The sequence below is a fragment of the Nannospalax galili genome, unplaced genomic scaffold, assembly GCF_000622305.1.
Source record: "Nannospalax galili isolate Female #2095 unplaced genomic scaffold, S.galili_v1.0 scaffold668, whole genome shotgun sequence".
In the NCBI taxonomy this organism is placed as follows: domain Eukaryota; kingdom Metazoa; phylum Chordata; class Mammalia; order Rodentia; family Spalacidae; genus Nannospalax; species Nannospalax galili.
In genome coordinates, this window is record NW_008358090.1 from 101,014 (window position 1) to 128,507 (window position 27,494).

The 27,494-nt window shown below is 45.0% G+C and overlaps 1 protein-coding gene across 10 annotated transcripts in view; it reads left to right on the forward strand.

Annotated features, from left to right (window-relative positions):
- The window catches only part of Rab11fip3 (RAB11 family interacting protein 3), a 97,125-nt gene that overhangs the window by 48,755 nt on the left and 20,876 nt on the right, over positions 1 to 27,494 (forward strand). For 3 of the 10 annotated variants that reach the window (XM_008856104.3, XM_008856105.3, XM_029557706.1), the window contains exons 3-5: positions 12,810 to 12,916; positions 20,845 to 21,056; positions 24,173 to 24,322. In XM_008856104.3, the coding sequence (XP_008854326.1) occupies positions 12,810 to 12,916; positions 20,845 to 21,056; positions 24,173 to 24,322 (469 nt within the window). Of the gene's footprint in view, positions 1 to 12,809; positions 12,917 to 20,844; positions 21,057 to 24,172; positions 24,323 to 25,966; positions 26,102 to 27,494 lie in introns of all 10 variants that reach the window. The other 7 variants (XM_008856099.3, XM_008856101.3, XM_008856102.3 and 4 more) reach the window with 5 other exon arrangements.

The window sequence follows — 27,494 nt, forward strand, 5'->3', positions numbered from 1 at the left end:
TAGACCAGGCTGGCCTTGAACTCACAGAGGTCCACCTGCCTCTGCCTCCCGAGTGCTGGGATTAAAGGCATGCGCCACCATGCCCGGCTAAGAAAAAATTTTTTTGATTTATTTATTTTTATCTTAAGTGTGTGAATATTCACCTGTATGTATGTAAGTGCACCCATGAGTGTAATGCCCATGGAGTCCAGAAGAAGGGTTGAATCCCCTGGCAATGTAGATACTGACCATTGTTAGTCACCTTGTGGGTGCTGGTAACTAAACCCAGGTCCTCTGCAAGAGCAGTCAGTCTCTAAACCACTGAGCTATCTCTCCAATCCTCGGCCTTGAACTTCTGGTCCTCCTGCTTCTACCTCTCAAATTCTGTGTCATCATGCATGGCTCTGTCTCTTAGTTTAAAAGGCCCTTTCATGGGGCTGGAGAGATGGCTCAGCAGTTAAGAGCACTGGCTGTTCTTGCGGAGAATCCAGGTTTGATTCCCAGCAACTAACCATCTGTAACTCCAGTTCCAGAGAAATCCAGTACCCTCTTCTAACTTCCATAGGCATTATTTGACATGAGTGTACTTACATGCAGGCAATAAACTCATACACATTTAAAACAAACAAACAAAAAAACCCAAAACCATTTATGATTTCTTTTGCCCATCAGTTACCTAAAAGATATATATCCTCGTTTTCATTTTATATATATGAATGTTTTACCTGTATATATGTAATCCTAGCATTTGGGAGACTGAAGCAGGAGGATTGCTAGTTCAAAGATGACCTGGGCTACACAGTGTGACTCTAAAAAAAAGTCTTGTAGTCATGGCGCATGCCTTTAATCCCAGCACTCAGGAGGCATAAGAGGGCAGATCTCAGTGAGTTCAAGGCCAGCCTGGTATACATAGTGAGTTCCAGGCCACCTGGGGCTACAAGGGAGACCCTGTCTCAAAAAGACCAAAAAAGAAAAAAAAAAAGGCCTTGTCATTAATTTTAAACTTGACAGTGTGTGTGTGGTAGTGTGATGTTTATGATCTTGACTCTGATGTCTGCTGAGTTTGTTTTATGGACCAGAGGACATTCAGTTTTTATTTTTATTTATGGGGTGTATATTCTTAACAGAATGCTGATTCTCTACTGTTGAGTGCTTTTGTCCATGTGTGCCATCTGGGGAGGACTCAGATAAATGTCTTGTTTGACCTTAGTTGTAGGGAAGAGGCGTGGCACCTCAGGGATTGTCAGGTTTGTTTGTTTTGTTGTTGTTTGTTTGAGACAAGGTCTCACTATGTAGCCCTGACTGGCCTGGAACTCACTATGTAGACCAAACTGACCTTAGGCTTACAGAGTTCTACGTGCCTCTGCCTCCCGAGTGCTAGAATTAAAGGCATGTGCCACCATGCACAGCTGTATGTTTTATAGGTTATTTTATCTTCACTTTTAGTAGCACACTGACCCTGCGTAGGTCAATGGGTTGACACTGATATGGACCCTAACCCCAGGGTGCCCACCCCCAACTGGCTGATCTTTGGAGAGGCCCATCGTGGTTCTGCCCTAGTATTGAGTGGTGAAAGGGTGATAGGTGCATAGACCCCAAGCACGGGACACTAGGAGGCAATAATTGTTTCCAGGGAAAACAAAAAGCAGAATAAGAGAAAAGGTATCCTTCTAGAATAATTCTCAGCCTAGCAATGAACACTATTTTGTATAGTCATAGTAATTGTATTGAATTTTTATGTAACTAAAGGTTGACTTAACCATTGTGGAAGACTAGGAGAGAGAAAATGAGGCAAGGAATGCTAAATTTCTCACATGCTATGTTAGGGCCTCAGGAGATTTAGAATGTAAGAACTCATGGGAAGCTGGATCTGGTAGCTTATGCCTATATCCCAACACTCAGGAGGCCTCAGGAGGATTGCCAGGAGTTCAAGGATAGACTGCTTTACATAGTGGATTCTAGCTGGGTTATGATGTGAGTCTCTGTCTCAAAGATCCCTCCCCCCCAAAGAAAAGCCCTCAAAACTCATATTTGGAAATATGGTGGGAAGTGAGGCAGCAGGCTTAGGGGCAGCATGGTTGGGCTGCTTGTCACCATCAGCCTTTCAACATGGTTTATCCAGCTATGCACTAATAACATGTAACAGCTGGGACTCTTCATTTTTTGTTGAAAATGGGCAACTCTGTGGTGACTTTCCATCTCATTTCAGATGTCATAAATGATGTCTCATTTCCTTTGGAACCACAGAAGTGTAGAGCACCTGGCTGATGACTGTTGCCGGGTCTCTGCTTGTCAGGTGGTGAAGCTTGCTCTGACTGGCAGTGCTCCCTGACTCTGTAGCCATGAGTGGTAGGGAGGTGTGTTGTCTGTACTCCTCAATTCCAGGGTGGTTTCAGTACCTCTCAGGGAACGTTCAGGTGGAGTTTTCTCAGAACTTCACCATTGGGTAATTGACTGTTCAAACCTCTTCAAGGTTAAGCGGGAGGAGCATCAGCTGGGGCTGTTGGTGGGCAGGAAGAGTCTATACAGGAAAAGATGTCTATGAGGTTCTCTTTGGCCCAAAGCCCATGATTCCTCCATGACTACTAGTTGGTCTGTTCTGCTTGGCCCCAGTTTATGTGAAATGGTGAGCTTGGAATGTCCCTGCTGCAGAACTGTCTAGTCTGTGCTCTTGCAAGGATGGCTTCTGCTTGTCTGCAGGAGCGGTTGCCAGCTGTTGACTATGGCTGTTTCCTGAGTGGCTTGGGTCTTGTTTTAGTGACTGAAGGAGCATGTAGTTGTTTTCAATCTCTAACAGAAAATGATCATCAAAACAGCTTGTCTCTCCAATTCCACCTGAGTGCCAGGGTGGGACCTATTTCTGAACTTGCTTTTCTGGCCTAATCCCATAGCCACTGTGGTGCTTCTCATCCTAACCCCCTCTGCCTGAGAAGGTGGGAAGCTGGTCTCAGTGAGCTGCCTCTTCTGTCTCCTCACAGTCCATTCTTCTCCTGCCTCCCTCTGCATGGAACCATCTCCTGGCCTGTCTTTTGGTGGATCCACGCTATATACTGAAACCTTGTCCACTCCTGCCCTCTGCCTGTCCTTCTATAGATGCTGTTCCTATCTATTTCCCTATACTGTAGCACCAGTGAAGGCAGGCTGTGTAGTTCCAGAACTGAAGCAGGGCAGTCTTGTTGCTCAGAACCTTCATCAACACACCCCATCAAGGCTCCACCACCAGCCCCACTGAGGTTGTGGCTTGTTGTTGGTGTTGGATTTTGTTTTGTTTTATATTTTGAGACAGCATATCACCATAGCTGTTGCTGGACTGGAACTGACTTTGTCGATCAGGCTCCTACTCACAGAGATCCTCCTGCTTCTGCCTTGTGAGTGATTAAAACTCCTATACCACGATGCCTGCCTGGGGTTGTGTTTTCTTTCTTTTGGATTGGTTTTCATGTGTTTGATTGGTGTCCTAGTTGGCTTTCTATTGCTGAGATAAAACAGTCTGATCAAAAACAACTTGTGGAGGAATGGGTTTATTGCATCTTACACTTCTAAGTGACAGTCCATCATTGAGGGAAGTCAGGACAGGAACTGAAGCAGAGACCATGGAGGAATGTTGCTTACTGGCTTGCTCTCCCACTTTTCTTATACAGCCCAGGCCCACCTGCCCAGGGATGACACTGTCCACAGTGGACTGAACCTTCCTGCATCAATTACCAATCAAGAAAATCATGCCTTATGGACATGGCCACAGGCCAATCCAATGGAGACAGTTCCTCAAGTATCAAGTTGTCAAAAACTAACTGGCACTGTTGGTTGTTTTCTTTTCTTTTGTTTTTTTATTTTATGTGTATGTGTATGTATTGTGTGCATGTTTGTGAGTGCACCTGTGCTGTGCAGTGCCCACAGAGGACAGAAGAGGGTGTCAGATCCCCTGGAACTAGAGTTACAGACATTTGCTAACCACCATGTGGGTGCTGGGATTCGAACCTGGGTCTTCTGTAAGAACAGCCAGTGCTCTTAACTGTTGAGCTATCTCTCTAGACCCACAGTTGGTTTTTAAGATGGTTTCATGTAGCCTAGATTGCCTTCCAACTTGCAGTATAGTCAAGGAGGACCTTAAACTCCTGTTCCTCCTGCTTCCATCTCCCAAGTGTTAGGATTATAGGGTGCTTCACCATACCTACCTAGGTAGGCTGTTTTGTTTGAGAAAGGTTCTTGCTATGTAGCCTTGACTGGCCTGGTATTCACTATTTAGCCAAGGGTGGCTTTGAGCTCATGGCAATTCTCTTGCTTCAGCCTCCCAAGTGATAGGATGATAGGTGTGACCCACTACACCTGCCTCAAAACATTTGGAGAGTTGCAGCAAGACAGTTATAGTATGATTGTAGGTAAGTATTGAAGTCTCTGAAGCAGTAAGCAGATGTGCCTATAATCCCAGCACTCAAGATTACGGTATTTTCTAAATCTCGTCATTTTTGATTCTTTGTTATTAATATTTTCATTTTGATTTAATTAAAAATATAAACTTCTGGGCTGGAGAGATGGCTTAGCAGTTAAGAACACTGGTTGTTCTTGCAGAAGACCTGAGTTCGAATCCCAGCACCCACATGGCAGCTAACAACTGTCTGTAACTCCAGTTCCAGTGGCTCCAACTGCCTCTTCTGTCCTCTGCAGACATTGCATGACACAGGTACACTTATCTATAAGGCAGGAAATACATGTGTACACATAAAATTAAGAAAAATAATAATAAAATATTTTAAAAAAATATAAAGCTGGGCATGGTGGCACATGCCTTTAATCCTAGCACTTGGGAGGCAGAGGCAGGCGGATCTCTGTGAGTTCAAGGCCAGCCTGGTCTACGTAGTGAGTTCCAGGACAGTTGGGGCTACAGAGAGACCCTGTTTCAAAAAGACCAAAAAAAATCTATCATCTATCTATCTATCTATCTATCTATCTATCTATCTATCTATCTATCAATCAATCAATCATCTATCTATCTCCCAGATAGTCCCAGATGTAGTTTGGATGCTTCAGGGTCTCAGCCTGATGTCACATTGTGGGGACATTTCAGGAGGCGCCCCTCCTTGAGTTCACCTGATGCAGAGCAGACCCTGAATCTGGAGGATGGACTGCTGGCAGTGTGTGTGATTGAGTGATAGAAAAACGGAGAAGCCATGGACATGGAGTTGGGAGAACCAGCCTTGACAGGTGGTCCAGGCCCTTGAGGTGGGATCTTTGTGGAAATGAGCTATGGAGAGGCTGCAAAGAGGTTGATGATGCAGACCTGTGGGAACTGTAGATGTGGATGCTGTTGAGCTGGACTACACAGGCTTTGGAGCTAAGCTAACAACAAAATTCTTTGCCTTTGGAGCTGACTTTCTACTGGGAGATAAAAATAAAGATGATAAAGTAGGAGTTTGGGGTGTGGGGGTAGGGAAGCAGGGGTGACACCAGGCAGGGGGTATCTTGTAGGGTGCTGTGCCTTGTGGTATGATTGGGGCTGCCGGAAAGCTGGAGTCAGAGGTAGAGGTGTGGGCATTGGAGATATCAGATGTCTAATGATATAGTGGGAAGACTTGGTCTCCTCAGTGATGGATGAAGTCTCATGATTCCAGCCCATCCCAGGCCGTGAAGAGTGCTCAGTGGATCAGCCCCCCTGCCTCAGCCATCCTGCCAGGATCATCTCACTTTGAGAGAAGTGCCAGTATACTTGCTGAGTTTATTGGACATTCTGCCCTGGGGCTGGGGCAATGGCTTTACTTCCCTGCTTTTGTAATTTTGAGATTTCATTTTCATGTCATTAGAAAGGCACACTGAGAATAGAATAAAAGATGAAGTTAGAGATGATTTTGAATCATCTCATAACACATAGAAGAAAGGAAGGTGAACTGCATTTTCAGTGAAGTTCACTTCGGGTCTTACTACATTGTGCTGTGTAGCTGTGGATAGCCTGTCTTGCCTGTCAGACTTACTCTGCATTGAAGAGCCGCATAGTAAACCACACAATATATTGACCCAGTTTGTGGGGAAGCACAAGACTGCTGTCATAGCTGCAAGCACTATTTCAGGAGTAGAATGAGACACAGATAACTGTTACAAATAGGCCATGGCTCTGGCTCATGCACAGCCCCCCCCCCCCGCAAGCTCTTGAAGGACTAAATAAATACACATTAAAACTTTCCACTTAAGGAGACTGAATCAGGAGGATCTCAAGTTCAAAGTCTCCCTAGGCAACGTATTAAGACCATCTCAAAACCCAAAAAGAGGGACTGGAGAGATGACTCACCAGTTAAGAATATGTACTGCTCTTGCAGAGGACGCAAGTTCAGTTCCTAGCACCCCAATCTGGTAGCTTACAACCAACTGTAACTCCAGCTCCAGGGGAATCTAACACTCTCTTCTGGGCATCTGTACTCATGTGCATATATACTCACACACAAACACATAATTAAAAATAAATTTTTCTAGCCAGGCATGGTAGCGCAAGCCTTTAATCCCAGCACTTGGGAGGCAGAGGCAGGTGGATCTCTGTGAGTTCAAGGAGAGCCTGGTCTACATAGTGAGTTCCAGGCCAGCTGGGGCTACAGGGAGACCCTGTCTCAAAAAGACCAAAAAAAAAAAAAAAAAGTAAAAAAGATAAAAATAAATTTTTCCAAGTTTATTTGTTTTTAATTAATTAATTTTTATTTCATGTGTATGAGTGTTTTGCCTGTATGTATGTAAGTGCGACAATGCATGCAAAGAATGTGGAGGCCAGAAGAGGGTGTTAGATCCCCTGGAACTGGAGTTTGGACAGTGGTTAGCCACCTGTGGGTGTTGGGAACCCAACTTGGGTACTGTGCAAGAGCAGCCAGTGCTCTTAACCATTAAGCCATCTCTCCAGCCCCTTTAAAAAAATTTTTTTATGTATTATTTTTATTTTATGTGTATGCGTGTATTGCCTGTGGGTAAGTGCATCCATGTTGTGCAGTGCCCTCAGAGGTCAGAGGAGGCTGTCAGATCCCCTGGGACTGGAGTTACAGACAGTTGTTAGCTGCCATGTGGGTGCTGGGATTCGAACCCAGGTCTTCTGCAAGAACAATCAATGTTCTTAACTGCTGAGCCATCTCTCTAGCCCCCAGCCCCTTATTTTTATTTTACGTGTATGAGTGTTTTGCTTGCATGTATGTAAGTGTATAACGTGCAAGCAATGCCCGTGGAGCCCAACAGAGAGCATCAGATCCCCTGAAACTAGAGTTTCAGGCAGTTGTTAATCACCATGATGGGAACCAAACCTAGGTCCTCTGTAAGAGCAGCAAATGCTCTTAACCTCTGAACCATCTCTCCAGATCCTAAAAATAAATCTTAAAAATAAAATAAAAATTAGAACTGGGTGTGGTGGCAGATACCTTTAACCCTAGCACTTGAGAGGCAGAGGCAGGCAGATGTCTATGAGATTGAGGCCAATGTGGTCAAGTTCCAGGCAAGCTAGGGCTATAGGGAGACTGCTTCAAACAGAACAGAACCGAAGAAGAGAAGAGAACAGAACAATAGTAGAAAGAGGAGGCTATAGCTCAGTGGTAGATCACTTGTTTCACATGCTAGTGGCCCTCTATTCCATGACCAATACCTCAAAAAAAAAAAAATTGTGTTTAGGGCCAGGCGTGGTGGCACACGCCTTTAATCCCAGCACTTGGGAAGCAAAGGCAGGTGGATCTCTGTGAGTTCAAGGCCAGCCTGGTCTACATAGTGAGTTCCAGGACAGCTGGAGCCACAGGGAGACCCTGTCTCAAAAAGACAAAAAAAAAAAAAAAAATTGTTGGTCTGGAGAGGTGGCTCAGTGGTTAAGAGCACTGGCTGCTTTTGTAAAGGACCTGGGTTCAATTTCCAACACCCACATGGTGGCTAACAACCATCCATAACTCCAGTTCCAGGGAGTTACTGCAGACAGCACACTCAAACACATAAAATAAAAATAATAAGCTGGGCGTAGTGGCTCACACCTTTGATCTCAGCTCGGGAGGCAGAGGCAGGCAGATCTCTGTGAGTTCAAGGCCAGCTTGGTTTACATAGTGAGTTCCAGGCCAGCTGGGGCTACAGGGAGACCATGTCTCAAAAAGACAAATAAATAAATAAATAAATAAAATAAAAATAATAAAATATTTTTAAAAATTTTACTTAATTGGAAATTGTTTTAATTCTTATATAAAGAAAAAGAAGAGGCTATAGCGCAGTAGTAGAGAAAACAGATATGAAAATCATATTTAGTTCCCATCAAGAATATAAATGTGGGGCTGGAGAGATGGCTCAGTGGTTAAGAGCACTTACTCTTGCAGAGGACCTGGGTTCAGTTCCCAGTATCCACATGGTGCCTAAGAACCGTCTGTAACTCCAGTTCCAGGGGATCCAGTGCCTTCTTCTGACTCCCACAGGCGTTGTACAACATGTGTGCACTTACATACATGCAGTGCACAGCAAAAATTTTTTAAATATTAAAAAAAAATTGGGGGGGTATTTTTGAGACAGGGCCTCCTAGTATCCCCAGCTGGCCAGGAACTCTCTGCATAGACCAGGCTAGCCTCGAACTCACAGAGATCCACCTGCCTCTGCCTCCCGAGTGATGGGATTAAAGGCATACGTACCCATGCCTGGCCAACTTTTTAATATTTAAAGAATATAAACATGCCATCTATATTCATGTCTCTGTGGATACCTTGTGGGTCAGTGCCCTTAGATAGGTTGCTGGCCATCCTAGTCTGTACACACCACTGTGAGTCCACCATGCTTGAGTAGGTTTTGAACGTTTCAGATTCTGAGTTTTGGTTTGGGGAACTCAAATTTATTTACAGAGTAGTGAGAAAACCTGCCAGAAACTTTCTAGCCGTTCAGTCTAATTGCTCTGGGACCACAGGTCCTTTGCTCCAGAATCCTTAAGATTCTCTCTGTGGCAACACCCACCAACATTAGAAGACGTATGTATGTCTTTGCTGTAGTTCTTCTGAACCAGACCCCTAATGCAAGAGCTACAGCTTAACTGGTGGGGGAGAGTACCAGGGTTCTTGATAGCCTGGATGAGGCTGGCCTGGAGGCTCTCCTTCACTCTTCCATGGTCCTGACACCCATATGTTCAGCCATTCAGAAGACCCATGATTTTTAAAAGCCACAGAAGAGAGCAATATGGAGTTAGTTACTGTAAGCATAAATGTGTGAGGTTACACAATTACTGGAGAATTATTATTCCATTTACATTGAAAGATATCTAGAAATCAGATGGAATAACAGTGTAGCAAGGTGTGGGATTTTTTTTCCTGGGGAAACTTGAACAAACATCTGCTCCCTCCAGAGATGGCACTGATGGCAGACCAAAAGAATGGTCCGCAAAAGTCCATCTTGGTAAACCAATGAGTTTGTTGAACTTACAGGAGCATGTGTGACCCCAAACAGCTGCATCACTGAAAGGTTTCACCCTAGGATGGATGATGACTTCCCTATATTTGGAGTCCTCCCTTCAGTTAGCCTTCTACCCTCTGTATACTCAGTACCTCCCCATACCATGTACTGCTGGGACGGAATTATATATAGCTTGAAAGGGGGCTGTAGAGGAAAGTGACTAGAATTTCAGCTAAGAGTCAAAACCCTTCTCACTAATGAAGGAAAATCAGCAGGCCCAGTCTTGAAGGTCTCTTGAAGGGCAGGGTAATCACAGCTGTTCTAATTAGGATGATAATAGCTATTGTGTGTGGATGACAGTGTTTCACAACTTGAGGGTCTCTAGATACTACCTTCACATCTGCAGTGTAACCTGACTGCTCTGTGATGTGGGCCCATGGACACCTGTCATTGCTTCTTTGGGGTGTCCTGTTCTCAGTTACCCAGGTATGTTAGTCTCTGAACCTATTGAGACTTGTGGTCCTCTCTGTGGTCTAGATCACAGCAGGAACCTTCTCTAAGGAGGCCAATGGTAACCATTCCAAAGCATCTTTTCTAGAAGTATCTGGGAAGGTTGCTTTTCCACTTAGTCATTGAGACATAGTTTTATGAGCTGAGTGAGTGTAGTTTATGCTGGTAATCCCAATATTTGGGAAGTAGAAGCAGGCGGCTACATAGCAGATTTGAAAAGCCAGCCCAGGATCTGTGAAACCTTGTCTAAAAAAAAGACAGAATAGACTTTGCTTGGTATTCTTTATGAATATTTTTTAAATCTTTGAGTGTTTGCGTGTGAGTGTGGGTGCATGTGTGGAAGTCAGAGGACAACCCAGGTATCAGTCCTTGCCTTCCACCATGTTTAGGGTCCCTAGTTGTTTTGCCAGTGTCTATATGAGGCTAGGTGGCCCACAAACTTCTTGGAATTCTCCTTTCTCCATCTTCTATCCCATTGTAGGAGAAGTGGGATTACAGTTGTGCACTACCACCCTCAACTTCATATAGGTTCTAGGGATTTGAACTCAGGTCCTCATGCTTGCATAACAAGTACTTTTACCCACTATGCTATATCCCCAGCCTGACTTAACTTTTTTTAAATAAGTGCTGATATTAGATTGACTATATTAAAGATGTTGACTAAGTAGCCAAGCTGTAAGTATACATATTTCATGTAGGTAATTACATTAGTGGGACACTGGAAGATGCAGGTGTCCTTATGTATGTATCCCTTGTCATGTGCCTATGACTCTCAGCATCTTGGAGACCATAGAGGTTGGCACCTTTTCCCACAGAGGGAAATGCAGGTATTTTGGAGTTGAAATGGTTGGAAAAATGTCTCTGCCACTGAGTCATAATTCAGTCCCTCCATTGTGAGAAGATGGTGCCTCCTTTAAATTTTGCCTTATTTTATAAAAAAAAAAACCCAAAAAACACTCAACTGGGTGTGGTGACACATGCCCCAGTACTCAGGAGGCAGAGGCAGGCAAATCTCTTTGAGATCAAGGCCAGCCTGTTTGCATAACAAGGTCCAGGCCGTCTGGGGCTACAGGGAGACCCTGTCTCAAACAACAACAAAAAAAACTTGCTAAGTGTGGTAGTGTATGCCTTTAATCCTAGCACTTGGGATGAGTTTGAAGCCAGCGAAGGCTACATAGTGAAGACCCTGTCTTAAAAAAAAAAAAAAGAAAAATCTGGGCTGGAGAGATGGCTCAGTGGTTAAGAGTACTGGCTGCTCTTGCGGAGGACCTAGATTTGATTCCCAGCACCCACATGACAGGTAACAACCATCTGTGACTCCAGTTCCAGGGGAATCTGACACCTTCTTTTGACCTCTGCAGGCATTGCATGACATGGGTGCACTTAACATACATGCAGGCAATACATTCATACACATAAAATTAAAAAAATAAAAATTTTAAAAAACTTAAAACCAGCTGGGGTTGGGAAGATGGCTCAGCAGGTAAAGTGCTTGCCATATAAGCTTGATAACCTGAATTCCTTCTCTGGGACCCACATAAAGGTAGAAGAAGAGAATAGAGTTCACAGAGTTGTCCTCTGACCTTCATACTTGCATACCCACATACACATACACAAAATAAGTAAATTAATTTGAAATGCAATAAAGTTTAAAAGAACCTCACATTAAAATTTTTTGCCTTCTTATTTATTGTGGGGGTGTATGCGTATACATAAGTGCACCTCTATAGGTGCACATGTATTACAGCATGCATGTAAAGGTCAGAGGATAACTTTCAGACGTTGGCTCTCTCCTTCCACTATGTTGGTTCCGAGAATCAAATGCCAATTGTTGGGTTTGGTGACAAGTGCCTTTTGCACTGAACCATCTAACCAGCTGAAACACGTATTTTTTTTTAAAAAAAGATTTATTATTTTGGGGGCTGGAGAGATGGCTCAGTGGTTAAGAGCACTGACTGCTCTTGCGGAGGATCTGGGTTCGAGTCCCAGCACCCACATGGCAGCTATAAACCGTCCTTAACTCCAGTTCCAGGGGAATCCGAAGCCCTCCCTGACCTCTTCAGCATTGCACAACATGGGTGCACTCACATACATGCAGGCAATACACTCAGTGTTTGTGTGTACCTGAGTGAGTTTATGTGTACCATGTGCATACAGGAGCCTCTGAAGGCCAGAAGAAGGTGTCAGATCCCTTACAACTGGAATTATAGGTGGTTATGAGCCACCATGTGGGTGCTGGGAATAGAACTCAGATCCTCTGGAAGAACAGCAAGGATTCTTAAATTTTGAGCCATGTATCTAGCCCTGAAACCCACATTTTTTTATACAAAATACCTAAGCAAAGAAGAAAATGAAACTGCTGGTGAGTGCAGCACCCGGACACTCCATTGCTCAGTGTTTCACCAGACCAAGATTTAAGGTCTGCTTGATATATAGCCCTTTTCAAGACTGTGTTTTTTGCAATGTTTGATGTCTTGCTTTTTCATTTTCATGGGTCTTTTGTTGTTGTTGTTGTTGTTGTTGTTGTTGTGTGTTGTTTTGTTTTGTAGACAAAGTCTCACTATAGCCTCAGCTGGCCTGAAACTCACTATGTAGACCAGGCTGATCTGGAACTCACAGAGCTTGCCTGCCTCTACTTGCTCCTCTCGAGTGCTGGGACTAAAGGTGTGCACTACCGTGCCTGGCTTGTTTGATTCTTTTGAAAATGAAAGGTTTCATATACATACCAGGTCTGCAGCATTCTGGCAAGCAGTGTTGTCTACCATGCCGATGTGGCGCTTGAGCCTTACCCTCTTAGTTCTTCCTCCTAAATTTCTCAGCTTGTTGAGGGTCACTTACTCCCCTAAGTCTCATGGCAGTTCAGCCCTAGAGGCATCCTTCCCTATGAGTCCCAGTTCCATATCTATGCCTTTACCTTGTACCTCTCTGAACAGCACTGGGTGGCCTGCTGAGGCCAGATCTTCTCTCCACAGATCCTGATGGCCAGCTGTACAGTGTGGAGCCTGCCCATGATGAGGAACCCCCTGCATGTGCTGATGAATTCGATGACTTTGTCACCTATGAGGCAAGTGCTTTCCCAAGTATGAGCTCCACTTCTTCCTCTGTGCTGCAGCTCCTGCTTCCTGAGCTGTTGCAGCTGTTTTCACAGAGGTGGCATGTCAGGAAGGGAGCTCATACTGTGCCCTATGCATGTAGTGGTGGGCTCTGAGGGATCTTGGCTGTGACAGAAACCACAGATTGATTACTCCCACTGGCCAGTTTGGGCACGGTGCGTACATGCCCAGAAGTCATCCATTGAGCCTGTGGGCAGGTAGGCTCTGTGGTGACCTTGCTGTTACCTTCTGCCAGACGGAGACAGAGCAGAAGACTGAAGGTTTCCCTTTGTGAACTTTCAAATGGTTGTTGGTGTTTGGGAACATTGACTAACACCTACCTCCTGCCCTACACCTTCACTTTCTACTTCTGGGTACAGCCAGGGTTGTGCTATGTGTTGTCTCTAACTGTGGATCTCTTGTCACCATAGCTGGGGAGAAAGTCAAGAGCCAGGGAAGATAGACCACTGTAACTGCCCAGCAGACTGAAGAGGGCAGAATTCCAGGGGTTATGTGGCTGATCTAGAGTATTTTCTTTACAAAATACATGGAGCTGTTGTCCTGATAACCCAGGGAGGCTGAGAGACAGGAGGATCTGGCTATGGGCTAGTGAGACCTAAGGTTGCTTATGTCAAGTCCTCAGAACCTTGTGCTTAAAAAACACAAAATACAGTTAACAATGGTGGTACAGGCTTGTAATCCTAGTGCTTGACAGGTGAAAGCAGGAGGATCAGAAGTTCAGGTAATCCTTGGCTATACAGTGAGTTCAAGGCCAGCCGGGCTACATGAGATCCTGTCACAAACAACAAAAACCTAACTTTATTTATTTATTTATTTATTTATTTATTTATTTATTTATTATTTTATATGTATGGGTATATTGCCTGCATGTAGGTAAGTACACCCGTGTCGTGCAATGCCCGCAGTGGACAGAAGAGGCTGTTGGATCCCCTGGAACTAGAGTTATAGACAGTTGTTAGCTGCTGTGTGGGTGCTGGGATTCAAACCCAGGTCTTCTGCAAGAATAACCAGTGTTCTTAACTGCTGAGCCATCTCTCCAGCCCCAAAAACCTAACATCTTTTTCCAAGTGGAGAATCTAGTTGCTACATCCAGATACCATATTTGGAGCCCTTCTACTGGTGGTCTTTAGAGACTAGCCTTTTACTGATTTTCTGAAAATAGTTCTGTTAGATCTATGTTTTCTGACTGGAACTCAATCTGTTTGAGCACTGTGCTGGGAAGAGGTGCATGAGGCATTACTTACTCGTGAACTGTACTCCCTGTTCTGGCAGGTGTTCTGACTCCTGCCACTTTTCCAAGGACCCCTTGGGCTTTTGACTTGTAACAGGAGAAAGTTGCTGATATGTCCCAAGTGAGGCAGGGAAGAGTTGGGGAGCTGGGTTAAGGTTGCTGCTAATGTTTATAGGAATGATCATGAGAAGAAAGCTCATTGTCTAAGAAGCTGAGCAGGTAGAGGAAGGACAGGGCACAGGGGGTGGAGCCCATTTGTCAGGATTTCTGGAAGGGCAGTGGGGAAATCACAAAGAGAACAGGCAGGACCAGATGATAAGGGTGTCCCAGAATTGTCCTGGCTGTGCTTTCTGTGTACCTCCCTCCTCTCCTATTGCTAGAAGCCAGAGAAAAGACCGCTTTAGAAAAATGATGGAAAATGTGTCTTTTGTATAAACTGTTATCTGGAAGGTTAAAGTGTAAGACAAAGCTGCTCTGTTTTGAGCCCTGTCTGTTTGTTAAAGCTAGCAAGGACATTTCCTGAACTTTGCCTGTCCCTCCCTGGCCAACAGCAGCAGATTTAATAGAGCGTGTCTGGGAGCAGGTTAAACTTTCTTTGAGGTGGTGATGTGCCTTCAGATGGACACATGAATTTTGCAAGAACCCCAGCATAGCTAACAAACTGTAAGGCAACATTGTTAGTACAGAGAAGCCAGCGACTGGGTAAGCAGGGGCATGTGATGAGGAGACCATCTCCAGTAACACACCCTTCCCAGAGCCTGTGTGCAGAGACAGACCTGTGAAGGTGCTTGGCATCTGAGGGTAAGAAGAGATGTGAGAGTGCACTGTGCCCAGAATCCCATTTCTATGAAGGAGAAAGATTCAGGGAAATAAAAAACATGGCCTGGACTATGAGAACTGCCAAGCAGTGTTGGTCGTACTCAATGGCCTGAGCAAGGATCTTGTCTGTCCCTTGGTGATGTGATGGATGTGTTAACTAGTGAATGTATCATTAGTACATGGTGAAGTTTTCTAAGATGTACTTTGATTTTTCAAATGAGTTCGTCTTAGCATTGGTAATTGTTAAAAATTTTAGGAGTTGGTGTATAGACCTGTAGGCTTTGGGAAAAGCTAGGTCCTCACAGGTAGATGCAGCCTAATGGGTAAGGCTGTTTGCTGTGCTTGTATTGTATGTGATAGATTGTGTGAGAATCCTGTGCTCTAAGGTGGTTTTTGTGCCTTTTATTTTTTTTAATTTTATTATTTTTATTTTCTGTGAATGAGTGTGTTGCCTGCATGTATGTGAGTGCACCCGTGTCATGCAATGCTGTGGAGGTCAGAAGAGGGCTTCGGATTCCCCTGGAACTGGAGTTAAGGACGGTTCATAGCAGCCATGTGGGTGTTGGGAATCGAACCCAGGTCCTCTGCAGGAGCAGTCAGTACTCTTAACTGCTGAGCCATCTCTCTAGCCCCTGGTTCGTGCCTTTTTTGAAAGGCTCAGGAAAACAAGTTTGCTATCTAGATCACTAATACTTATTGTAGGACTTCCTGCTCAGTAGCAGCTGGCCGAAGACCCCAGTCTCAGGAGCTTGCAGCAGGGGAGCATTTGTGAGCTGAGTGCCTGTCTTCTTAACTTATAGCAGTCCTGGTTTTCTTTTTTTTTGGTCTTTTTGAGATAGGGTCTCCCTGTAGTCCCAGCTGTCCTGGAACTCACTATGTAGACCAGGCTGGCCTTGAACTCACAGAGATCCACCTGCCTCTGCCTCCTGAGTGCTGGGATTGAAGGCGTGCACCACCATGCCCGACTGGGTCTTCTGTTTTTGTGGATGATTTATATCCAATAGATTATGAGTGAGCAACCTAGGGTTTCCCTGTTTGTGCCCCACATCCCACCAGGGGACCCTGAGCATTTTCAGGAGTGCTTGGGAATGGGGCCTCATGGCCCCTTTGTTTAGCATGAAGCAAATAAAGCTATGAGTGCGACCATGTTCCCCTTTCTGTGTGACTTGGAATTCTCTAGTCACTCCATAGTGGTACAGAAAGAACCATTGCTTTAGAAATGAGTTGAGAGTGTGGCTTGCAGACTCCCTTCTGGATATGTGGTATGTGGGGAAGGTGTTCTGCTCAGTGACAGCATTTGCTTCTTCGACCTTTTCTTAATACTTTTGACCTGAGTACCATACCTGTGCTCTAAGGCAGCTTATGATGCCATCATTGACCTTTGTTCCCAAGAACACTAAGCAGCAGGTTAAATGGGAACTCTATGAAATGAGTAGGCTGTGTCTTTGAACCCCCTTCCCTTCCCAGGGGAAGTGCTCAGCAAAGCTATGCAAACTGCACTAAGACACTTATTATTATAAGTGTCTGAGCTATGTTGGAACCCAAGGTTTACATGGCTAGGGAGGAGCAGTTGGGGACCTGGCAGAAGTATTAATGGATTGGCTTAAAAATTATTACCTAATTGGTGGGGGGGTTACATATGCCATGGCACACCTGTGGAAGCAACTTTTTTTCTTTTTCTTGGTCTTTTTGAGACTGGTTTTCCCTGTAGCCCCAGCTGGCCTGGAATTCACTATGTAGACCAAGCTGACCTTGAACTCACAGAGATCTACCTGCCTCTGCCTCCTGAGTGCTGGGATTAAAGGTATGTGCCACCACACCCAGCCAGTTTTTAAAAAACTATATTTTATTATTTTTATTTTATTTTATGTGTATGAGTATATTGCCTGCATGTAGGTAGGTAACACCCATGTCGTGCAGTGCCCCCAGAGGTCAGAAGAAAGCATTGGATCCCATGGAACTGTGGGTGCTGGGAATCAAACCCTGGTCTTCTGCAAGAACAGCCAGTGCTATCAACTGCTGAGCCATCTCTGTAGCCCAGAGAACAACTTTTGAGGGTTATAGCTCTCCTTCCATGATGAGGATCCTGGGGATTGAATTGAGGTCATCAGGCTTGGCAGCAAGCACCTTTACCCTCTGAATCATCTTGCTGGCCCTGGGTTGGTCAAGTTATATTGTGAGCAGGAACTCTCTGAGGTCTTTGGAAGATCCTTCCAGGTTACTGTTGGAGCTTCTTGGTCCTACTTATGAGAATTGGAGTGTGTGGAGTCAACCTGCTCCCTTGCTCTGAGATCCACAGCTTGGTGCTAGGCAGGGTCCCTGAGGGGTCATGCTTGTGGACCAGGAGGGAACACCATTCTTTTAGAAGTTTTTGCTTAGTACTGAAGAGCCATGTCTTCTGGCTTTTGTTTTAAATTTTCTTGGATGTCTACAGGACTTTCTTAGTACTCAGGTGAATGACTGTTGGCCTCCCCTCGTGGACCATCAGTAGTCTGTGGTAGGTCTTGTGTCCTGCTTGATGGTACCATCCCCTGCAGACCCAGCCTCAAACAAATGTGTAGGCTTGCATGCTTTTCTGGCCTCTCTGGATTGACTTATGTAGGATGGGATCCTCATGGCCTGCCTCACTCAGGAGAAAGCTGCTAGGGCCAAAAAGAAAACAAAACTGTTTTGGATTTTCACATGATTGCTTTCTATGAATTACTTAGTCTTCATGAATTCCTTAGATAATAGAGAAGATTGAGTTTCCCTTGGAAATGTGAGTCACATGATCGGACGCCTATAGTCACGTAGTATATGCTATTCCAATTTACTTTTGCTTATAACAGCTGACAGGGATTTTGTACCCTTTGGAGGCAACAAATGCCCTGTAGTCTTATTTCCTTCCATACTCTTGAGAAGTGCCTGCTATATCATCCACTGGAATCTGTAAGGTCAATGCCTTGTGAGGTCAGTATTTATAGCTCCCTTTGTGGTTCAGAGCTCCAGGTTGAGTCATGTGTCTGAGGTCACGTGCTGTTAGTGGTGGGCAAAGATAGAGCTGGCTTTTCCTCAGCCAAGAGGCCCACATCTTCCTGTGAGTCTTGGAGGCTCAGGTGGATGTAGGATGTTCTCACACCCCCTGGAACATCAGACCTCAGGGTTAAAGGGAATATTTTTCCTGCTAGAACTACAATTTTTCTGAAATCCTATTTGCAAATTGTTAACCTCAGAATCTTCTAAGCATTAAATGTCAGAGACTTACCCTAACATGAAATTTCATTGTAATAAAAACTGAAATTAAGCCAGGTGTGGTGGTGCATGCCTGTAATCCAGCACTCGGGAGGCAGAGGCAGGCAGATGTCTGTGAGTTCAAGGCCAGCCTGGTCTACATAGTGAGTTCTAGGACAGCTGGGGCTACAGGGAGACCCTGTCTCAAAAAGCCAAAAACAAAAAAAAAAAACAAAAAAAAAAAAACACCCTAAAATTATGCCTGGCATGGTGGCACATGCTTTTAATCCCAGCACTTGGGAGGCAGAGGCAGGCGGATCTCTGTGAGTGCAAGGCCAGCCTGGTCTACATAGTGAGTTCCAGGCCAGCTGGTGCTACAGGGAGTCCCTGTCTCAAAAAAACCAAAAATTGAAATTTTAAGTAGAAAGCTGCTAGGGCCAAAAAGAAAACAGAACTGGTTTTTGGACCTCTTTAATTAGTTTTATGTTCATTAGTATAAATGTGACTGACTTCCATACGTTGGGCCTAGTGCTAGATGCTAGGTCCATTAGAGGAAAAAGGTATGTTTGGGAAAAGAGACATTGAGTCCATCAGCAGTTGGGTTGATGATTGACTACTGAGCATTTCAAGTTAAACATGACCACATTCCAGAGCAGTGACTTAAACATACTAAATAATAATTCCTTCCTTCCTTCCTTCCTTCCTTCCTTCCTTCCTTCCTTCCTTTCTTTCTTTCGTTCTTTTTGAAGCAGGGTCTCCCTGTAGCCGCCCTGTTCTTGCTTTTTCTTTTCTTTTTGAGGCAGGGTCTCTCTATAGCCCCAACTGGCCTGGAACTCACTATGTAGACCAGGCTGGCCTTGAACTCACAGAGATCTGCCTGCCTCTGCCTCCCCAGTGCTGAGATTAAAGGTGTGTACCACCATGCTGGCCTGGTGATGTCTTAATTTAAATTTTTTATTGAATCTTTATTTATTATTTATTTTGTGTGTGTTTATTTGTAAGGACATGTATGTGTCACAGCATTTGTTTGGAGGTCAAATGACAATTTTTGGGAATCAGTTTTCTTTTACTGTGTGTGTCCTGGGGATTGAACTCAGATCCTCAGGCTTGGCAGCAGGTGCCTTTACCTAATGAGTCATCTTGCCAGCCTGTGATATCTTTATTTGAAAAGCCATAGTCTTATACTGTTGAATGCCAATTCCTTGATTTAAAAATAACTCCCATGCTGGGAGCCACAAAAAAAAAAAGTAGTTCTCCTGGGAATATCTGTGATTCTGGGATACTTTGTATCTTTTAGGCATATTTATTATTATTTAATAGATTTTAAAATTATTCCACTTTGGTTTTTGAGACAAGGTCTTTTCTTTTAATATTTTATTATTTTTATTTTATGTGTATTGAGCGTATTGCTTGCATGTATGTGAGTGCACCCATGTCGTGCAATGCCTCAGAAGTCAGAAGAGGGCTTTGGATTCTTCTGGAAGTGGAGTTAAGCACGGTTCGTAGCTGCTATGTGGGTGCTGGGAATTGAACCCGGGTCCTCTGCAAGAGCCGTGATTGCTCTTAACTGCTGAGCCATCTCTCCAGCCCCAAGAGTCAGGGTCTTTCTATGTGGCTCAGACTGGCCTTGAGCTCATGACCCTCCTGCCCCAGCCTTCTGAGTGCTAGGAGTACAAGTGGGCTTCACCATGCCCAGCTCTACTCCACTTTTTTTCTGGGGGGGTGTCTTTTTGAGACAGGGTCTTCTGTAGCCCCAGCTGTCCTGGAACTCACTATATGGACCAGGCCAGCCTTGAACCACAGAGCTCCATCTGCCTGCCTCTGCCTCTGGAGTGCTGAGATCAAAGGCGTGCGTCACCATGCCCAGCCTTGCTCCACATATTTTTGTTTTGCTCTTTTTCATTTTAAAAATAAGTAGCTGATGCCAGTTGTGGTAGCACACACCCTTAATCCCAGCACCCAGTAGGCAGATGCAGGCAGTTATCTGTGGGATTGAGGACAGCCTGGTCTACATAGTGAGTTCCAGGTGAACTAGGGCTAGGGAGTCCCTGTCAAAAAAAAAAAAAAAAAAAAAAACTGGGTGTGGTGGCATACGCCTTTAATCCCAGCACTTGGGAGGCAGAGGCAGGCAGCTCTTTGTGAGTTCGAGGACAGCTGGGGCTATAGGGAGACCCTGTCTTAAAAAAGACAAAAAATAAAATAAATAGTAAAAAAGGGACTGATGCTAGAGCTTTTAGTCCCGGCACTCAGGAGGCAGAGGCAGGTAGATCTCTGAGCTTGAGGCAGCCTAGTCTACATAGCAAGTTCCAGACCAGCCAGGGCTACATGGTGAGGCCCCCATCTCAAAAAAACAGAAAAATAAAATATAATTTAAAAAGCTCAGTGGTAGAATACATGTAGCATTTGAAAGGCCCTGGATCAGTTCTGCAACACACATATTTCTCTCCTCCCCCAACACACACACACACACACACACACACACACACACACACTCACATCAAGTCCTGTTTTATAAGCTAATGTCACTATTACGGTTGTGGTTGTTACTTTTGCTGGTTCTGTGTTCTCACTGCAACATGGCCTCCATAGCTGCCCAGACTAACTGTTGCTTCCTCACAGGCCAACGAGGTGACAGACAGCGCATACATGGGGTCTGAGAGCACCTATAGTGAGTGTGAGACCTTCACCGATGAGGATACCAGTACCCTGGTGCACCCTGAGCTGCAGCCTGAAGGGGATGCTGACAGTGCTGGTGGCTCTGCTGTGCCCTCAGAGTGCCTGGACACAGTGGAGGAGCCTGACCATGGTGCATTGTTGCTGCTTCCAGGCAGGTGTGTACCCAAGCTGTGTCATATGCGTCCTTATGTCTGTCTGTCTGTGTGTGTGTGTGTGTGTGTGTGTGTGTGTGTGTGTGTGTATCCATTCCTATCCCTGTGGGCTCCCTAGACTGCTGTTAGCAGTGGTGGGAGGGGTCTCTGCCACATGTAGCTTCTCACTGCCTCTGCGCTGGTAGAGCTCTGTCTATGGTTTCCTATCTAGCTGACATCCCCTTAGAAGAATGCTTCTCCTGTTGGAACAACCCTGATTATAATGTCTCACAATATTTGACTGTAGAGACAGAGAAATTATAAGAGATAAACTTTACTCAGTCTCCTGAAATTTGTAAGCACAGTACTTTTTGATTTTTTTTTGGTTTGGTTTGGTTTTTTTTTTCGGTCTTTTTGAGACAGTGTCTCTCTGTAGCCCCAGCTGTCCTGGAACTTACTATGTAGACCAGGCTGGCCTTGAACTCACAGAGATCTGCCTGCCTCTGCATCCCGAGTGCTAGGATTATGTTTTGTTTTGTTTTTTGAGACAGGGTCTCTCTGTAGCCCCAGCTGTCCTGGAACTTGCTGTGTACACCAAGCTGAACTAGATCTCACAGAGATCCACCTGGGACTAAAGGTGTGCACCACCATGCCCGGCCCCATTAGCACAATTTTAAAGCCAGGGCTGGAGGACAAAATATTCATTGCTTGCCTTTGTGGCACCACACCGTGTACAAACCACCTGTTCTTGCTGCCCCAAGGTGTCTTTCTTGTGGTTTTTAAAAAATTTACATTCATTCATTCATTCATTCATTCATTCGTGTATGTGTGTGTGCACGCTTGTGCACATACAGATCATAAAACAACCTTTTTGAGAGTAGGCTCCTTACTTCTGTTACTTGCAGGTTGTCTCTGACCTCCACCTACCCACTGTAGCATGCATATACCCATATATATACATATACACACACACACACACACACACGGACACAAAATAAATAATAAATAAAACTATAATTAGAAACTTAAGGGACTGCAGAGATGGCTCAGTGGTTAAGAGCACTCACTGGCTACTCTTGCAGAGGCCCCAGGTTTAATTCCCAACACCCATATGGCAGCTGACTACCGTTCATAACTCCAGTTCCATGGGAATCAGATACTCTCTTTTGATCTCTGCGGTTATTACATGGGTGCACTTACATACATGCTGGCATTATACTCATACACAAAAAATAAAAATAATAAAGAAAACTTGAAATCTTAAAAATTATAGCATCATACTGTAATAAAGGATTTTTATTTAAAGCTTTTGGGCTGCAGTGTAGTTTGGTGACCGATTTTTTTTTTTGGTCTTTTTGAGACAGGGTCTCCCTGTAGTCCCAGCTGGCCTGAAACTCGCTATGTACACCATTTCCTGGGATTAAAGGCATTTATCACCACGAGTGACCTGGTGACTATTTTTTAATGTGCACAAGTCCTAGATCTACCACCAGCGCTACCAAGAAAAAAAAAGTTGCTTAAGCCAGTCATTGTGGTGCACCCTTTAATTCCAGCACTTGGGAGGCAGAGGCAGGCGGATCTACCTAGTGAGTGCCAGGCCAGCTGGGGGCTACAGGGACACCCTGTCTCAAACAAAAAATAAAATAAAAACTTATGAATGGGGTCTGGAGAAATGGCTTGGTGGTTAAGGGCATTGGCTGCTCTTCCAGAGAACTGGGGTTTGGTTCTGAACACCCATATTGTGGCCAACAACCATCCATCTAGTTCCAGGGGATCCGGTGCCCTCTTCTGGATTCTGTGGGTTTGCACACAAGTTAGTACATTTACATACACGCAGGCAAAACACTTATACACATAAAATAAAAAATAAATAATTTTTTTTGGTCTTTGAGACAGGGTCTTCCTGTAGCCCCAACTGGCTTGGAACTTGATATGTAGACCAGGCTGGTCTTGAACTCACAGAGATCCTCACCTGCCTCTGCCTCCTGAGTGTGGGGATTAAACTGTATGCCACCATGCCTGGTCCAATAAATAAGTTTTTTAAAAAATTAAAGAAAAAAAAAACATATGAGTTGCTGGTGTGGTAGTATACACCTTTAATCTAAGCACCCAGAGGCAGAGTCAGGTGGACCTCTGTCAGTTCAAGGATAGTCTGGTTACATAGAAAATTACAGGCCAGCAGAGCTACATAGTGAAACCATATCACAAAAAACAAAACATAAATTATTTATCTGTGAGATTTTCTACTTTATATTTTTAGACCTTAGTTGACTCAAGAAGGGAATTTGCAGGTAAGAAGGACATGATGCTACATATTTATTGATGTGGCTTACCATGGCTGCTAAGACTGGTCATGTATATGAGTTTCATGAGTGCCAAACTAGAAGTTCCAGCCCTGTTGAGCACTGTGTGACTGGCCAGGGACAAAGTATACAGGCCCTCCTGACCCTGCTGACTGCTTTTGACATGGACTGTCACTTTACTCCAGGACCTCCCTTATCCCAGAGAAGCAGCCTCTTTGAAATGATGCTACTTCATGTGTTAGTAAATAGATTTAAGTAAAATAGTTCTTTAAAATAGATTTAACCTGTTTCTGTGGTTTTTTAAATTATTTATTTATTCATTTTATTTTTAATATTTTATTTATTATTTTTTATTTTACGTGTCCCACAGAGGTCACAAGAGGCTGTCAGATCCCCTGGAACTAGAGTTACGGACAGTTGTTAGCTGCCATATAGGTGCTGGGATTCGAATCTGGGTCTTCTGCAAGAACAACCAGTGTTCTTAACCACTGAACCATCTCTCCAGCCCCTATTTTATTTATTATTTTTATTTTATGTGTATGAGTGTATTTCCTGCATGTATGTGAGTGCACCCTTGTCGTGCAGTGTCACAGAGATCAGAAGAGGGTTTGGATTCCCCTGGAACAGGAGTTAAGGACAGTTCATAGCCACCATGTGGGTGCTGGGAATTGAACCCGAGTCCTCTATAAGAGCAGTCAGTGCTCTTAACTGCTGAGCCATCTCTCCAACCCCTCTGTATTTTTTCAAAGCATGGCTCCTAAGACTTGTGCCTTGTAGCATGGTGCATATTCTATCAGGTAGCTCTGAGTCAGAATTACTTCTCTCTGTCCTTCGTAGATCTCACCCCAGCAACCAGACTGTCGTCATGGTGATTGGCGGCGAGGAGCATTTTGAGGATTACGGTGAGGGCAACGAGGCAGAGCTGTCCCCAGAGACCCTCTGTAATGGGGAACTGGACTGTGGAGACCCTGCTTTTCTCACCCCCAGGTGATGCTCTGCACTATGCATGGTTCCCTCCCTCTCTGTGCTTAGTTATGAGGAAGCTTCTCTGTTGGGATCATACACTGGTAAGAGGAAACTTGCTTTACTTGATGTTGTGTAAACACACTGAGGAGTTTTGTCCTAGGGTAAAGGCTGGCTTCAGACCTCTGAAGTATCTACTTCAGCCCTTAGTTGCCGGTCACCAATCACTTCATGGCCTATGGCTAGCTTTGAGGGAAGCTGTAAAATCATAAAGCCAGGCTTTAGATTCTTGTGTTCTGACATCCCCAAGCTTCCTAGAAAGTTCTGGCTTTGAATAAACTGAACAGTGAAAGTTGGTAGACAAAACACTTGCTTTCTCTTAAGCTGTGCCTGAGGAGATTGCAGTAGAAATCAGTCAATTTGATTTGTATGCACACTAAGCCAGCAGGGACCTGGCTGGCTTTGTCTGAAGACTTGGGTCACTCCTTCTAAGAAGCCAGCCTAAGGAAACCACTGCTTCAGTGGGGCCTAGGCCTGCCTTTAACCTAGTTATCACAAGAACACAGACCTGTGAAGCCAGTGCTAGAAGGCCTATGAGCTGAGCCTGGGCCCCTCTTGCTCATGTCCACCTCAAAACTACCATCAGCTGTTACATGGGCTCTCTGAGTGCTTCCTGGGTCCTTAGCCCTCCTAGGGAGAAGGGACTTTGGGTTCAAAATAGTGGGCTTGTCCCAGATTTGACATTTGCTGTGCCCATGTCAGTCTTGCTGTGGCAGCCTCTCTTGTTTGTGCATTTTGCCCCATCTCCTGTCTGGTGGTTTCAGGCTGAAGTATAACTTCCATGCTACATTTTATGTACTCCTTTCCATCCTTCTTTGAATTGAACTTCAGATTAGTTTTCCACAGCCTGTGAGTCCTGTTGCCCTGGGGATGAGGCTCTCTCTCCAACCTCAGCTTCAGAAAGCAGATGCATCACTGCCCAACAGTGTCCTGAGAACTTGAGGTAGAATCACAGCAAGTCAGCATTCTTTTTTTTTTTTTTTTTTTTTTTTTGAGACAGGGTCTCCCTGTAGCCCCAGCTGGCCTAGAACTCACTATGATGTAGACCAAGCTGGCCTTGAACTCTCTGAGATCAGTCTGCCTCTGCCTCCTGAGTGCTGGGATTAAAGGTGTACACCACCACACCTGGCTGCAAGTCTGCTTTTAAGAAGCTACATAGAATTCTGAGTTTTTAACACAGATCTCAAGCCAGACTTTGTCTCCAAAAACAGCAAATAAACTCCTACTAGAGCCAGACAGCAAATAAACTCCTACTAGAGCTTGACCATACTTTCCTGTCACATTTACATGATTTCTACAGAGGACAAAGCCATGCGTGCATTAGTTAAAGAGAGCCTTCTGTGGCAGCTCTTACTTTCTGGTTCTGAGTACTGCCTAGCAGAGGGAATATGTGACCGCTCTGGCTGCTCAAGCTGGTGGATGTCCTGGCCTCCTTAGGGTGATGTTAAGAAGGGCCCGTGACAGTCCAGAGGGTACAGCCAGATCCTTGGACAGCTCACTCTCTTCCTCTGCTTTGTTCAGCATTTTTCCCATTTTCCTCACCTTCATGTCTTAGAAAGCTAACCTGATAGACCCACCCATCTCCTGACTGACCCCCTGTCTCTCTAGCTCTGATCCTCTTGCCACAAAACTGCGCAGCATCCTCACTGATGAGGCCTTTGAGTTTTACTGTAGCCAGTGCCACAAACAAATCAACCGCCTTGAAGATCTTTCTGCCCGCCTGACTGATCTTGAGATGAATAGGTAACATGTAGAGCCTGGCCTTGTTCTGTGTTCACAGGGTGAGGGAGACTCCTGCTGCAGTGGCCCCCTTACTGGATGTGGCCCGAGGTGCTCCTGCCCTGGTCACCCAGGCGAGCATGGCACCCAGCAGTGGGACTCTTCCTGTAGCCCTACCCTTCCCTGCATGCCCTGAACTGGCTTGCTGCTCATGTCCCTTCTCTTTTTTGCATGTGACAGCCTTGTTGCCTGCTGTCCCCCTGGAAGGAAATAGTCTAGTGTGTGAAAGAGGATATTTCAGCATTTTACTAAAAGATTTCTTCATAGTAGGCAGAGCTGGGGAATTTAAACATGAGTTTTCAAAAACAGATTTGTAATCAGTTTTCTGAAATACTAGTTTATCCAGGATTGTATATCCTCAGTTCTATAAGGTAGTCCTGTACTCAGCTGCAGAGGGGCCTGGTATTGCTGCCATGCTCTTACACGTTCTGCCTGCTGTTTCCCTGACTGGTCCTTTCTGTTTCTCTCTCATCCAGGCATTACTCATTTCAACCCTTTGCTCCCTGTGTCTCTGTGACCAGTCATAGCTCTACTAGTGTTCCAGGAAGCTCCCTTTGTTGACTCCTTACAACTTCACAAACTCATAGGAAACATCTTTGGGTTCTTTGTTCATATCAACATGTCCCAAAAACTGATTGGGTTAAATCCCTAGAGGGATAAGTCCCTGGCTAGGAGACTTTGAGGAAGGTCTGGAGAAGAGATGGACCACATGTGGGGCATGCCACAGCATCCCCCATTGAGCAGAGGAGATAAGCGACCACACAGGCTCCAGATGGGGAGAAGTGCTGTGGCCTCAGGTTGGCAATCTCCAGGTGCTTCCTGGAGGAGTACCTTGTTTGCCTGCCCTTGTAGAGTTTGTTTGTTTTTTGTTTTTTTGAGGGGGGCAGGGGTTGAGACAGGATCTCCCTGTAGCCCCAGCTGGTCTGGAACTCACTATGTAGACCTAGCTGGGCTTGAACTCACAGAGATCCACCTGCCTCTGCCTCCTGAGTGCTGGAACTAAAGACATGCACCACCATGCCTACCCCTTGTAGAGCTTTAACCAGGCTGGATCTACACCTGCTGTCCCAGTCCAGCTCCAGTACTGGTGCACCTGACATGTTAGCTCTTTTTCCAATGTTCTGTGCAGCTAAAGGCCTTCAGCTAACACCCAATGAAGTAGAGAGGATCTTTGCCAGTTGGAAACACCGGGGGGGGGGGGGCATGATCCTAACAATGCTAGAAGTCAGAAATGCTCTTTGAGGGCATGTTTCTTTAAAAAAATCCAAGCCCGGCATGATGACAAGCCTTTAATCCCAGCACTCCCGAGGCAGAGGCGGCGGATTTCTGTAAGATCTAGACCAGCCTGGTCTGCATA